General features: G+C 34.9%; 1 protein-coding gene across 1 annotated transcript in view; it reads right to left on the reverse strand.

Moving 5' to 3' along the window:
* Positions 1-339: 339 nt before the first annotated feature.
* RAB8B (RAB8B, member RAS oncogene family) overlaps positions 340-13,802 on the reverse strand; it is a 55,932-nt gene continuing 42,469 nt past the window's right edge. Inside the window, exons 3-8 of the mRNA XM_039865377.1 lie at positions 13,344-13,404; positions 9,523-9,600; positions 8,404-8,493; positions 7,114-7,179; positions 4,898-4,948; positions 340-4,097 (exon numbers count right to left, since the gene is read on the reverse strand). Coding sequence (XP_039721311.1) covers positions 4,005-4,097; positions 4,898-4,948; positions 7,114-7,179; positions 8,404-8,493; positions 9,523-9,600; positions 13,344-13,404 — 439 coding nt within the window. The 3' untranslated portion in view covers positions 340-4,004. The remainder of the gene's footprint in view (positions 4,098-4,897; positions 4,949-7,113; positions 7,180-8,403; positions 8,494-9,522; positions 9,601-13,343; positions 13,405-13,802) is intronic.

Here is a 13,802-nt window from a genome sequence, read left to right on the forward strand (position 1 = left end):
AAAAATAAAATATGCTGAAACATACACAGTAGGATAATTCTATGGAAAAACTATGTATTTCCCATGAGGAGCATGATTTTAGTCAAATAGTATATAGTATTTTGCATTAAAGGAACTGCAGTGTCAGCTGCAAACAAAATAAAACCCATCTGTAAGGCCATAGGAATGAATTATAATAATTAAATTCACATTTTTAAAAAAGGTAGGAAAAGGAAACAAGAAGTTCTATTAGTTCTTGGCAATAAGAAATGCAATTGCATATGGCACAAGCATTTCAAAAAATGAAGTAGAATTTCAAAACATCCCTAAAATAATTTTCATTTCTGTACATTTAAGTCATTAAGATGTTTTTCATAGTGAACATGACACTCAACTGATTTTATTAGTCTAAAAAAAAAGACTGATTCTACTGTAAAACTGCGCTAGCATCTGAAATTTTATTAGCATATCCTGCCTCTCTAGGTCCCTCTAGGACAAGGAATTTCATTATTACATTCTCCCCTTCTTTAGATACAACAAGAAGGATAAAGGAATATCCTTTCTATTAAAAGAAAAATTCTAAAAAACCTGACAGCAGAAATGACTGCACAAAATCTGAGATAAGTAAACTAAAATAATGAAGTACTGTTTAAAAATTTTTAAGCTTAGATGCTCATCTTTAAAGAACTATATTTATAAAAAAATCTAAGTCATGAACTACCAAAGAAAGTCTGCTTAAATGTTATCACTTACTGTCCACAGGAAACCCTTAATGTAAGCTGTCATACAGATTCTCAGCATTAGAACCTGTCAGATGGAGTTACAATCTCTTAGAAATTTCTGCAAACATTTATCTATATTGCACAGCTAAATTTATTAATGGAGACAGGGAGATAATACTTCTTTTTGCACTATTGGATATGACATGTACGTTCTATTCTAAACTAAACTACATCCTACCTTTCCCAATGATCCCTTCAGTTAAAAACAAAACATATAATCTAAATTGTGTTGGATTCTTAAAGGCTGGCTCACTATTTCTCTACCAGGTATTAGAATACTAGTTAGCTAAATGAGGTATAATTAAAAAATAGTCCTTCAAAGTAAAGAGTATAGTTTTCTGAAAATTTATAACAAAGACTGCACAAAATGTTTATGTAAATAGTAAGAAACCCTGCAGCACCTCTTAATTGATGCACAGGTGGGTTATTTTCTCATAATTTGTCTGAAGTAAAATATAGCGAAAATAAGTTCCCAGTGAAACATTTTACAATTAACTGATTCACATGCTACTTAATTACAGCACATTTTCATTGTCTGATATCCTTAGACACTATTTGAAAAGGTCTAGTCCAATTATTGGCAAAAATTAGCACACTGATAATAAAATGCAGCCACTGAACCACTAATACTGCTGCAAAAATCTTCATGTACCTTATCTGTAAGAAGACAAAAATGTTCACATAAAACTAGATTTCTTCAGTTTCAGCAGGGAACAGACAATTATCTGTCACTAAACTCATCTACAAATAGAAAAAATAATGCACTATATGTACATTATTAAGCAAGGTGGAATATTTATTGGGTCATTTTACCATGCAGAAAGTGAATTTCCTATGGTCTTAGCTCAAATTATATACAATTTAGCAAGACTAAATGTAAGAAAATAGCAAGGACAATTTATTTCTATATAACAGAGTACATACCCCCAACTTGCTGCTACTTCAAAGAGCAATTTTAGACTCATCTAACTTTTATAGGCTCTTTCAAAGGGAAGTTCATGGAGACTAGTTACTAATCCATATAAGACAAAAAAAAGAGAGAAAGAATAAAAAGAAAGCAAAGCATTCTATTTAAAAAAAAAAAAAAAGGCTAACCATAGAACATGTCAGTTTTGGTTTGCAGACAACCCCTGAGATATAAACCAAAGTGTTAAGACACCAAATAGTCAGAGGTAAATTACTAAGAGAATTACATTCATACGTGGTGTCATAGCACTTGCCTTTTAGAAATGACTTTGTTACCATCCAGAAAGCTTAACTACTTGGATTTTTCAGAAAATTAGTGAATTCAAGATGTTTCTAAGAAATTATTTTTCTTTCCAAAAATGTATATAATTTTAAGATGGTAGACCTACACTCAACTTTCAATCACTTGAACCACTTGATTATACTGGGACATCAACAGGTACCTTTAAGTACAAAAAAAAAAATCAAGGAGGCTGAAATTTGTTAACAATAAATTTAGTGCATCCATCAAAAATAGCTCTGAGATATTTCCTGCAGCTAAATTGTGCATAAGTTTTCAAATAAGTAGTAAAGGTTGACTGGTCCAAGCATTCTAATGATACGTCTTAATTTGAAGCAGAATTCTCTGTGGTAACGAGCAATCCATTTCTACTTTCATCTCCATCCCTAACTGATGGTAACCTTTGTGAAACAAAACAAACCTAACAGGAAGAATAATTATTAACAGAACTCATTTTCCTTGTAATTAATAATCACCTCTTTATTAATTCCTTCTATGTTATGACACCGAAGGCCAGAATAACAGTAATGACATAATGATCTGAATTTGGCACAGAAGTTAACACTAAATACCTTTTTTTCTATGGTTTCATTTACAAAAGGTATGCCAGTACCAGTGTTTGGTGAGAAAGGCAGCTAAACTATTATTGATTGGTTTTGGCCCAAATGACTAGACCAAGTTCTCTAACAATAAACTTGGAACAAGTGGAAATGGGTTCTACACATTCAACAATAGCTGTTTTAAAACTGAAACCTTGCTCATATTTTCTCTAATAAAAGGCAAGACTTTTCCTAGAGGCTGCAGTAGGTCTAATTACTTTTATCTTTTTAAAAAAGGCCAAATAAAAGAGCAAAACTCTTTATTTTCACCATTATCAAGAGCCATCTCTACTCAATTTATATTAACAAGTTATTCTCTCCCTATAGGTAAGCTTCCTGTGAATGGAAATCTAAATCTAACTCTTGTTAACTCTTGAAGATGGGATTATGTAAGAATTGAGTATTATGACTAAACCAAAAAGCTAAGGAATGAATTTAAGAAAAATTATATTACATATGCTAATATGACAGAACCACAATTAGATGCTGAAATAAAACCCTAAATGATACATCTCTCTGCCTATGTAAAATTTTAGCTCAGGAAGTTCACAACCAGAAACAGACAACAACGTTGAAATATGTTATGTTTTACGTAACTAAATGATTACAATAGGCCAAACAGAGGAGAAAACAGCAAATACGAACCCTAGGAAAAGTGACATTAAGGTGACTTCAAATGCAGTTTCCGCAGATTAGGCAGAGGGAATCAATCGAGATGTGATTTATTCACCTACCCAGGCTCTCTGGCAAAAAGGTCAGGAATGAAGCAAAGCTCTAATCAATTTGAAGAAATAAAGAAATTGTAGCCTCTGATGAATAGATGGACATTTTCATAAATTTTTAAGATAAATTTTATCAGAATTTAATGATTCTTATTTAAGAAAGTCACAAATCAGAGCCCTTAAATAAGTGCTATCAATGCAATAACATCTGGGTATATGAACCAGACCAAATGTCTTTTAATTTTAGTACATTAACCTCTGCTCTAAAGTGTTTTACTCTTTTTTTAAACATCCTCAAAAGCACAAATTTGTCTAGAACTTCACGAGACAAAAGTGTGCAAATATGAGTCTAAGATTGTGCTATAACAGGAAAAGGCTAACACTGATGTGCAAAGTGAAAAAGAAAGATAGCAGCTTCTGCAACAGGCAATAAAACAAAGAAAAAACAAGTCTTGCATGTGTCTCCATTTCATTGCTTCCATGTTTGAAAAAGAAGCCTGTTATCTTGACAGGCCATGAGGCTGGAATCCACTTGGCATTCTGTGTCGAGAGGTCTAGGTTCAGTGGTGCTCTCAGCAGCAGCCTGGTGGTGTGATTCTGAGGCTGGGTGACCTGTGCTTTCAGAGAAGCAGGAAAGGGTCCTCTAGATGTGCTGCAGTCTCTCAGAAAAAGTTCATCAAAGTAGCGAACAACGAAAGAAACTGGTCTTCTTTGATCGGTTTTCTGTTATTTTCACTGGTCCACCTGCCCCTGATGAATTGCTGTCATTCTAAAAAACAGAAGATAAAGTTACCAAAGAAATAAAAGTTTCGTGGTTTGTCTAAAAAATGTCTAAAAAAACAAAAATATCAAACCATACCATAAATGTATATTCGGTGGAGTATTTTATTAGAAAGGAAGCTAGTTAAGTTCCAATGTTATTGGTTTCTTTGGAAATAGTGGATTAAAATGAGAAAAATGTTTTAAGGATAATAACTTTTATATTAATAATATATATTAGTTAAGAAGCTCCTATTTCCAATTCAAAGAAATTACAGCCAAGGTTGTATAAAGTTTCAAGGGTAATGGAAATAATGTAAAGATACTGGTATAGTCAATCACGCTGTTAGAGGTAAGAAGAGTTGGTAATACAAGGTATACAATTATACTCAGAATTCAGGTTAAAATAAACTTTCAAGGTTGTCTTAATAATTTATCACTAAGATAAACTTTAGCAATTTCAAGAGCATAATTATATGCAGATATGAATATGTCACACGAAAACTGAACTAGATAATTTTATGGCAAAAATTTAACTTGTGCCATTATTATTTTAATTATTCAGATCAAAATTCAAAGTCCACTTAAAGAGTCAGATAAAAGAACTGAAATGGCTATAGTTCAGAAATAAGAAACCTGAAGAAACAGAGATAAGAATTAAAGTTCAACCAGGTAAATACGTGAGTCAGGAAAAAATGAGTTAATGTGAATATATTATAATCAGGCCTATCCTTTCAATCAAATAAACTGTAGAAATAAAAGAAATTTTAAAACGGAATAGTGAAAATAAAAATTGTAAGCGATACAAACCATTTTTCTGTTGAGTTTTGTCATTATATCTCGTGCAAGAGTAAAAAATGCCTAAAGGTAAACCAAAAATTTTATTATTACATATTTATATTTTAAAATTGAAATATAGAATGTTTTCATTATTTCATTATGAAATATAAGCATATTAAAGTTTTTAATTGAGAGGACAGAATTGTAATTATAGTATACACAGGAATATTGTATCTTACTTTTTGATTATATCAAACATTTTCCAATATTATCAAGCTCATTCATTCATTCATCAAATATTTTTTGCATATAATATCTGGCTCGAGTCCCTAATATGACACTTGTTGATTTATGGGTAGCTTCCTCAGTATACCAAGAGCACCTGGGGAGCAAAGGCTCTGTTTAAGCCATCCCTGTGTCCCCAAAGTGGGACACACTGCCTGATCCAGAAGATGCTGAGTATGTTTAATAAGTGAATGAATAAATATGTACTGCCCTATAGGTCTAAAACCTGTTTTTATAAAAATCTCTGCTTTTTATTCCCAATGCCCTCTCTTTCAAATTGCTTTCACTCTTATACCTGAGAATATATAATCTTCCATATCTTAACATTCCCAAATCCTGACAGTTCCTAGAGCGCAGCTAAATTCCCCACTGTGGAAATCAGATCAAATGCAAGCAGGACAAATCTGATTAATCTCAGTGACATTTTATTCCTTGTGCCTCCTGACCCAAACTAAATATTTTTAAAAATCTATCATCCTTACTTTGTTTCCATAGAGCCAAGACTCTTAAAGCTTCTTCAGTTGTCTCCATGCTAAACCCAAAGAGACTGTGGTGTCAGTCTCTTTGTTCCTAACCATGCCTGATGCCCAAAAAACATTCAGCAAAAGGATTATTCTCAATCAAGTCAAACAGAAACAATACGGTAACTACTATTATCACGCGCTGTTGGTGTTTCACTGTCACACTGGTTACCTGTGAATCTAAGTTTCTAAATAAGCCCATCTCAGTCTTTATGAGGCTAACCACGCTAAGTCAAAGCTCTGGGGAAAGTGCTTAATTGGCCAGAATAAGCAGCTCGGGCAACTTCTAGTTCTATATTTCTATAACTCCATGCTCTCTCTAGGCCACAGGTGTGATCAGGGTGCAGGTACTAACAGAGACCTAAGTCTACTCTGTTAAGTCAGGTTACTGAGTCCTTTCTGTGGGCGTCATCCTATGTGGACCATGTGAGTGAGCAAGCTTTTCGCCTGTCTCCACCATTAAGGCTGACAAGAGGCTCCCCTCTTCCTAATGGAAGAAAATCCTTTTGTGGCAAGCAAAAGGAAGCATTTTTCTGCTTATCTATGCTTGTATAAATATATCAGTAGAGGCTTTCTATTTCCTAATGCCCATTAGCCAACCTGAAAAGAAATGAGTTTTAGTTATTTAAACAAAGAAAAAATTCTGATTAGTGTCCATTAGCCAATAAAGTCATTTTAAGTCTCAGTTTTTAGCCATGATATGGTGAACAGTGAGTAGTCTAAGAAATTATATGTTTATAAAACCATCAGTATTATTGTTAAATGAATTATATGTATTAACACATATTACATGTATTATTTTTATGATCAGTTTTTTAAATGGTTTTAAAAAAGAAAATATTATCAATAATTCCACCCTTGGTAAAAAAAAAAATCTATTCTTAGAAGACTTTGGATGATTTGGTTTTCTTTAACAGTTAACTTCCTGAAAATTATTAAATCACTCTTTGATAAACACACTTTCTTATTACTAAATGCCACTGTGTTACAATGTATCATGCTTAATCTACTTCAAACGTGTACACTAAGGGAATCTGTTCAATAAGCTTACAGTTTAATTCTGAGAGAGTACAGACATCAAAGTAATTACAACTCTCCTGCTACAGGCTACTACAGAATGACATGAATGATGATAAATGAGCAGATACCGCTTGGTCGGCTAGTACAGGATTTCTAGCTTCCCAAACAAAGGGCAAAATTGAACTTAAACTAAACTTCATCTTCTGTTCAGTGAATCGTAACTGAGCAATCTAATATATCCCATGTGGAAATTCAACAATCAGGGTCCACATAAAAATCAGAAGCACAGAAGTTCACAAAATGGAGGTGAAGTTCACCAAAGACATTCACTAAGTCAGAAAAAAAGGCTTGAGAATTTGAGCATAGGCACTTAAGCACTAGTGCTACTATATAACAAAATACCAAACATTTCTTTCTTACCTCTTCTACATTTGTACTGGATTTTGCACTTGTCTCCAAGAATTTAATTCCATAGTCAATTGCTAACTGAAAGGCAAAAAGAAACATTTAAATTCAGAGAGAGTTGTTTGAACATATAAAGCATTTATATTTTCTAGGTTTTTCAAAGTCCCAAAGGTAGAGTATCTAGTTCAGAATTCCTGAAGTTCTCAAATCTCTGTGTGCTTCCTTCTATTGTGTTTGCAATTTAGATGTCTAAATTAATCACCATAAGTAACATGGTACTACTTATACTCAAAATGCAATTTAAGTACTTCTCTTTTTTCTATCATACATTTAGATCTCTAATACACTTAAAAACAAACAAACAAACAAACAAAAACTATGATAGACACTCACCCCTACCATTAACTTGGATCCATTCCTTTTATCTGCTCTGAAAGTATAATTCTCCAAATGTTACTATACTGATTTTTCATTATTTTTTAATAAATTGGTGCTTAATAGAAGCCAAAATACTAAGTATTCATTGCTTTGGTTTCTATTGATTGTAACAAATGTGAACTTCTCCATATTTCTATCTACTCTCAAAGAGTTCTTAGTTCATTTATAATACCAAGATTAAGAGAATGTTTTTAGGGGAAAAAGTCTGCAGTCAGATTGAAAACCAAAATGCATTTTGCATGTATCACTTAAAAAATAAAAAAGACTAAACCAAGACGTAAAAATTAAAGCCTCTAAAATCTATTTAGGAAATGTCATAAAAGTAAATATGTAGATATAATAAACTCCTTTGCTTTGCAGGATACAAAATAGAGAAATGCTTGTAAAAGACCTGTAAATGACATCCATAGCTTGATGAATTATAAGGAGTTTATCCATAATAACCTAAATCTAATGCGTAGTACAATATTCTTAGGAAAAATAATAAATTGCAAAATGATTACTGTTGAACTTCACCTATCCTATTAGTTTTTTTCAAAGACAATAAATTAACTTAAAAACTAGACATTTTCACACAGATATGGAAGAAACAGCCTGAACTCTAAGCTGCAGGAATCTGAAAAAGAACCAGTTTGTATCTCCCAGAAAACAGCAAATTCTTTAGGAATGAGTCAGTCATGACTACACAGTCTATAGAGTTGGCTCTCGAATGCTAATTCATACCATTCAAGTATGGATTACATCTCTTTGTTATTTGTTAAAGGATTAAAATATAGACACTTAAAAAACTTAAATCAATAATTACACTAAGAAAAATAACTGCTTAATGAGTAGATTCCAATCTTTATGCATTCAGTTCAAATTTACCTTCTCCCCTCTTTCTTTTGACACTTGTCTTTTGTCATTCATATCACATTTGTTACCCAAGATCATTCTTTCAACATCTGAAGAGGCATGCTGCAAGGAGAAAACAGTACACTATAAAAACAGCCTGAGAAAAATACGGTTTATTCAATAGACGAATCCTAACCTGTCAGAAACACATTCATGAATTTAATAAGAAGACAAATGATCTTTCACTCAACACAAGGCATGATTCAGAGAAAAATTTAAAAGCTAGGAGGAGGGGAAAAGCTACAGCATAACAGGCTGTGCAAACTTTTTTCCCAAAGGCTTTTGGTCATTCTCATGTCTTTTTTTTTGTACATGAACAAACAGAAATAAAACTTATGGTATTCTAACAACTTCCAAATATTAGTTTGGGTCAAAAAAAAAAAAACAACAACACAAAAAAACGGTATTGAGTGAGCTAGTGGGGAAGGTATTCTGGATTCTGAACTACTTAAAAAATAAATTCATGTAGGTTAAAATAAATGTGTAAAAAATTATTTGAGTCAGATTTCTTTCTGAAATGTCAGAGACATAAATAAAAATCATAATTCTTATCAATCTGAAATTAAACCAAAATATCTAAGATGTAAATATCTAAGATGTAAAAAATGTTAGAAAGGCAAAATGATTAGTTGTTGGAATAAAGACATATTTTTGCTAGTCAAACCAAATGGTGGAACAGATAGGACCTGGGAATCGGATGTTTTAATCCTGGCTCTTCTTTTTAAGGCTATAAGAGTACAGGTAAGTCACTTCTTTCTGGCCTCAGTTTTCTCATGTGTAAAGTGGGGACTTGTATTAAATTATTTTCAAGATCTCACCCAAGTATACAATTCTGTGAAATTGCTCCTGCCTGCCCCACCCACCCACCCAAGTCTAGCAGGGCAGTCATACTGGCAGACTGGAGTCTTGCTCTCCACGTGCCCCTCAGAGTCAGGGCCTGACCTGCCCATGCCTGACTTCTCAGCAGTTCAGCTGCCTCTGAGAGACATAAGGAGCCCTTTACAAGCTCCAGGCAGGTATCATCATTCTGGTACCATCATTCCAGTATCATTATGATAGTCTCCAGTATCATCATTCTCTTTGTATATATACCTCTTCAATGTTTCTTATCCAATTTTTAATATTGTCAAAGGACTTTTCATTTGTGATGTCATAGACCAGCATAATTCCCTATAGGAGAAAAAAGATCTTTATTTAGTACTTTATATATTTAAAGTTATAAAATATAATGTAACATACTCCTCCCCTACTAGAAACCAAATCCTTTTATTGGTTTTCATAAAAAGGATTCACAATATTTTAAAGTGAACAGAAGCAAAAATAATAAATTCTTCCGCTGTCTCACCATGTAAATAAATACTGTTAACATTTTCACTGTTAACCTTTAATGAATTAGTGATTACGGTAAAGGTGATACACCCTTTCTACCTGACCTCACATGATAAGAACTGGCACCAACTAGAGCTGAAAGCGTGTTTAAGTTAAAACAGGTAACATTGAGAGTAAGAGGCAATCACTTTTGTTGTGCATGTGTTTATTCCAAGTAGAAACTGTCTTGCTTTCTACCTATACTAAGATTGTAACCATACTGCTTTAAAATTATTTCTTTTTATATGGGCTGATCAAAATGTCATCATCTAAGTACATCACAGACACTTAAAATATAATGTATTTGTTATACGAGTTTAATGAAAGGCATTGCCATCATATTTTTAAAGGTCCCATAGCTGATATTTCTAAAAGGTCTATCTTCTAAATGTTTCAACTGACACCTGTATGCTAACTATTCTAAAATCTGTATTACCACATCACCCTTCTGTATTAAGTGCTAGATTCACCCACCTGTCCAGCCATTCCACAAATACTTAGTGAGCACCTACTATGTGCCCGATACTATACTAAGTACTACCATCAGTGAACAAGTTGGACAAGGCCCCTTCCTCTCATGGATGGCTAATAAAGAAAACAATGAATCAATAATTATACAATTAATTATAATTTTGACAATTGCTATGAAGAAGCATGAGTAGCTCTGTGTACGAATGCTCATCTAATCTGGCTGAGGGGCTGGGGTTGTCAGGGAAGGCTTCCCTGAGAAAATGACATAAAGCCAAGGCTTGAGTACTAAGTAGACATGAACTGGGCAAAGAGGTTGAGGCAGGAGTAAAGAGGGGAAGCCCACAGCCCCTGGTACATAGCAGAAATGTTATAAATATCTTGCTGACTAGGAAGGCCCAGAATCCATTGTACTGAGTGAAAGAAAGTCGTCAGCTTGGCAAGAATGAACATATCTAATGGGAGAAGAGGACACGATGAGGCCAGAGACAGAAGTCAGAGATGTGCCTTGGAGACCACTGACTGGCCTTACGCTCCCAGATGTCCCCTGTGGTCATAAAAAACTCAACTCAACTAAGTAAAACACCAGGTTGTCTTCCTCCCTTCTAAATCTTTCCTTTCTTCTTATATTCTTGCTTTGATGATGGGCAATACGATCCTGCCAGTCAGCCCAAGCAGACCTCTAGAAGTAATCACCTCCACAGGCAGGCAGGCAGGCAGGCAGTCAATCACTAAGTCCTGTAGGCCCAAGGACCTCAATATTTCTAGAATCTGATCCTCTCTCCACATGAATTTATATCTTTGGTTTCAATAGCAAATGCCCTTTGACCATTTCCTATGTAAACTAACATATTATGAATCAGCTGGAAATACACTCAAGTATACTAGTTAAAATTTTATATATCTGGTATATACTTATAATAACAACAGCTTCCTTAGAGTTTATAAGACATTGTTTATCTATGAGAAATGTTGATAAAGCAGGAATATAGCCCTTTTCCCAACAAAGCCCAACTGTCCATCGAGGTTACCACTATGTCTACAAATGTTGCTGAACAATTTGAAATAGACCGAAGGACTCTGCCATGCTGGCAGACTCCAGTACAGTGCTTATCAACATGCTATATGACTGAGCCAACCAAACTAAACCTGCCAGAACCGCCACCTGCTGAAATGAGAACACACCCCAACGAGAACATGATGGTCCCACATCCCAATGGAACAAATGACCTCCAAGATCCAAGACTCAAGTAGAGCTGGGTTTCCTGAAGCCTCATCTAAGATTGTCTCTAGGTGTGAAATTTTCCACCGATTCACCCCTTCAGCAAGTATTTATTGACCATCTACTCTGTGCCAGGAACTGGCATTACAACAGAACAAGAGACAGGAACCTCTATCTTCAAAGTGAAAAGACAATATTATCTTAAAATGGCAGCAATTTCTAATTATTTGAAGTAATGTGAAGTAAGACTAGGAAGTAGATAAATAAAAAAGCCAGATAACCCTCAAATCTAAATTAAATGACACATTTCAATGACCTCTTTCCTTGGACCGTGAACTAGAGCTAGACATCCAAGGGAACCGTGCTTCACATTCTAAATGTCCCTGACAATTCTCTGTTGAAAACAAGCACACAAGTGCTATCAATATATCACTCCTGGAAAATAAAGAACTGGCCTATAGAAAGGCTATGTTTATATGATGCCTCTAATCAAAATTACCTGTAAACTATTCCAAATCATCCCTGTTAAGATGTTCTTATTTATCCTAAAATCCTTCCTGGGGGAAACAACCAACCAACAAACAAACTTCTTATTGGCTCACAGATACGTCCCTTGCCTTTGATTTCAGTCTAAGCAAAATAAAGAGTAGCTGACAACTGTCTTTCTTAAAATGATGGCCTTTCACAATCTTAAAAGTATTATAGGGTAAAGTGTGGAGAACACATACATATAAAATGCTTAGTGGTGTATAGTGCCAAGGTGATATGGCTTTGAGAAGGAATCCCCAATATTTTTGTGGGAATGAATTATTGGTACTCAAATAATAGATGGTAGCAGTGGAAGAGGAAGGGAGGGTAGCATAATAATGAAAGAATCTATGGATTCAGATCATATCTTCCTGAAGACAAGGGGATAGCTATCACCCCTACAGTTCTGTCACCCTGACACCACTCTCAGGAGCACAAGTCTTTCAAGCAATGAGCTGGGGTAGCTGGTATCCCACAATCTCCTATGTTAAGTGAGCTTTATGATCTCAACTGCGCAGCCTTCTGAGATGCTCTGGGCACGCAGGGTTTCACCATAATTCGAAGCTCCACCCAGTGCTTGGATTAGGCCTAAAAGCCAAAGATAAAGCCCTGGTCTGGACCTGATGTTCTCGGCATGGTTCAGGATAGCACTTTTAAGCTGCCTTATTCGCCGTAGTACTCGCAGTACCACACAGAACCTGCCCCGAGCCAACAAGCAATATAAATGGCTTGTAGAGATGACGCACCTTAGGATGGAAAATAACCAAGTGATGAGGTTATACTAACAAGGATAACGCTAGGATGTAGCAAAGAAGGACTTGGTAGTCAAAATTCACCAGATTCTAAGCCTCAAAGAGTCACAGACCATTCGGCTACTTCTTGGCCAGCTGGCAGGACAATGGTGGAGGAGACTCCAGAGAGGTGAGCCATTAAGAGTGGATGGTGTGGACGTGGTGAGATAAGGAATGATGGTGCCAGGGCTAAATGATGGGAAGGAGCAAGAAACAGTCGCAGAGCTTGTGGTTTACTGAGATTTGGCAAAGGTATTAATAAAAGGAAAAAATCACAAAAATATAGTCACTCAGAATGTGTGAGGAGTTCTAAAACATCTATAAGCTAATTATCTAATATATATTATGAAGACCAAAGGCAAAGTATACAGTTACTAAACACGAAACATAAAAATCCCTTTAAACATCTTGTTTTCATATAAAGAATTTATTTTCCCCTTTGCATTAGACTTCAGTTTGAATCTTATAAACCTGACAAATGAATACTCATGTTTTACTTTCACCTGAAGAGTTACAAAGCCCTAAAACACACTCACCATGGCTCCTCTATAATATGCTGTCGTGATGGTTCGAAATCTTTCCTGACCTGCTGTGTCCCTAAAATTTGAAACAAAGGAGAGAATGGTTTTAAAAGTCATCACCAGCTTGACTGAGGAGAGACATTAAGCTGTAGGAGATATAATTCTGGTCTGCTCACAAATGCAATGGTTTCAGGGGACAAGGGGAATGAGATACAAAGGGGGCCTGTTGTGTATCTGTGAGCTGGAGGCGGTGGTGACCATGGGAGCCTGTCAAGAGCTCACAATGACTTCGGTGAAAATCTTGGACCTTGACGATAAAAGCATCAACAGGAAAAGCCATGGCCTGCTAGGAACTGGCATGCTGTATTAGTCAAACCCATGTGGGAGAGAACAGAGAATAGTTCTAAATTCTTGGACTCCCAGAGGTAGTTATAATCCTTTTTATACATGCCTAATGATTAAGGCATTTTGCTC

Source organism: Pteropus medius, unplaced genomic scaffold, assembly GCF_902729225.1.
Source record: "Pteropus medius unplaced genomic scaffold, Ma_sr-lr_union100, whole genome shotgun sequence".
In the NCBI taxonomy this organism is placed as follows: Eukaryota; Metazoa; Chordata; class Mammalia; order Chiroptera; family Pteropodidae; genus Pteropus; species Pteropus medius.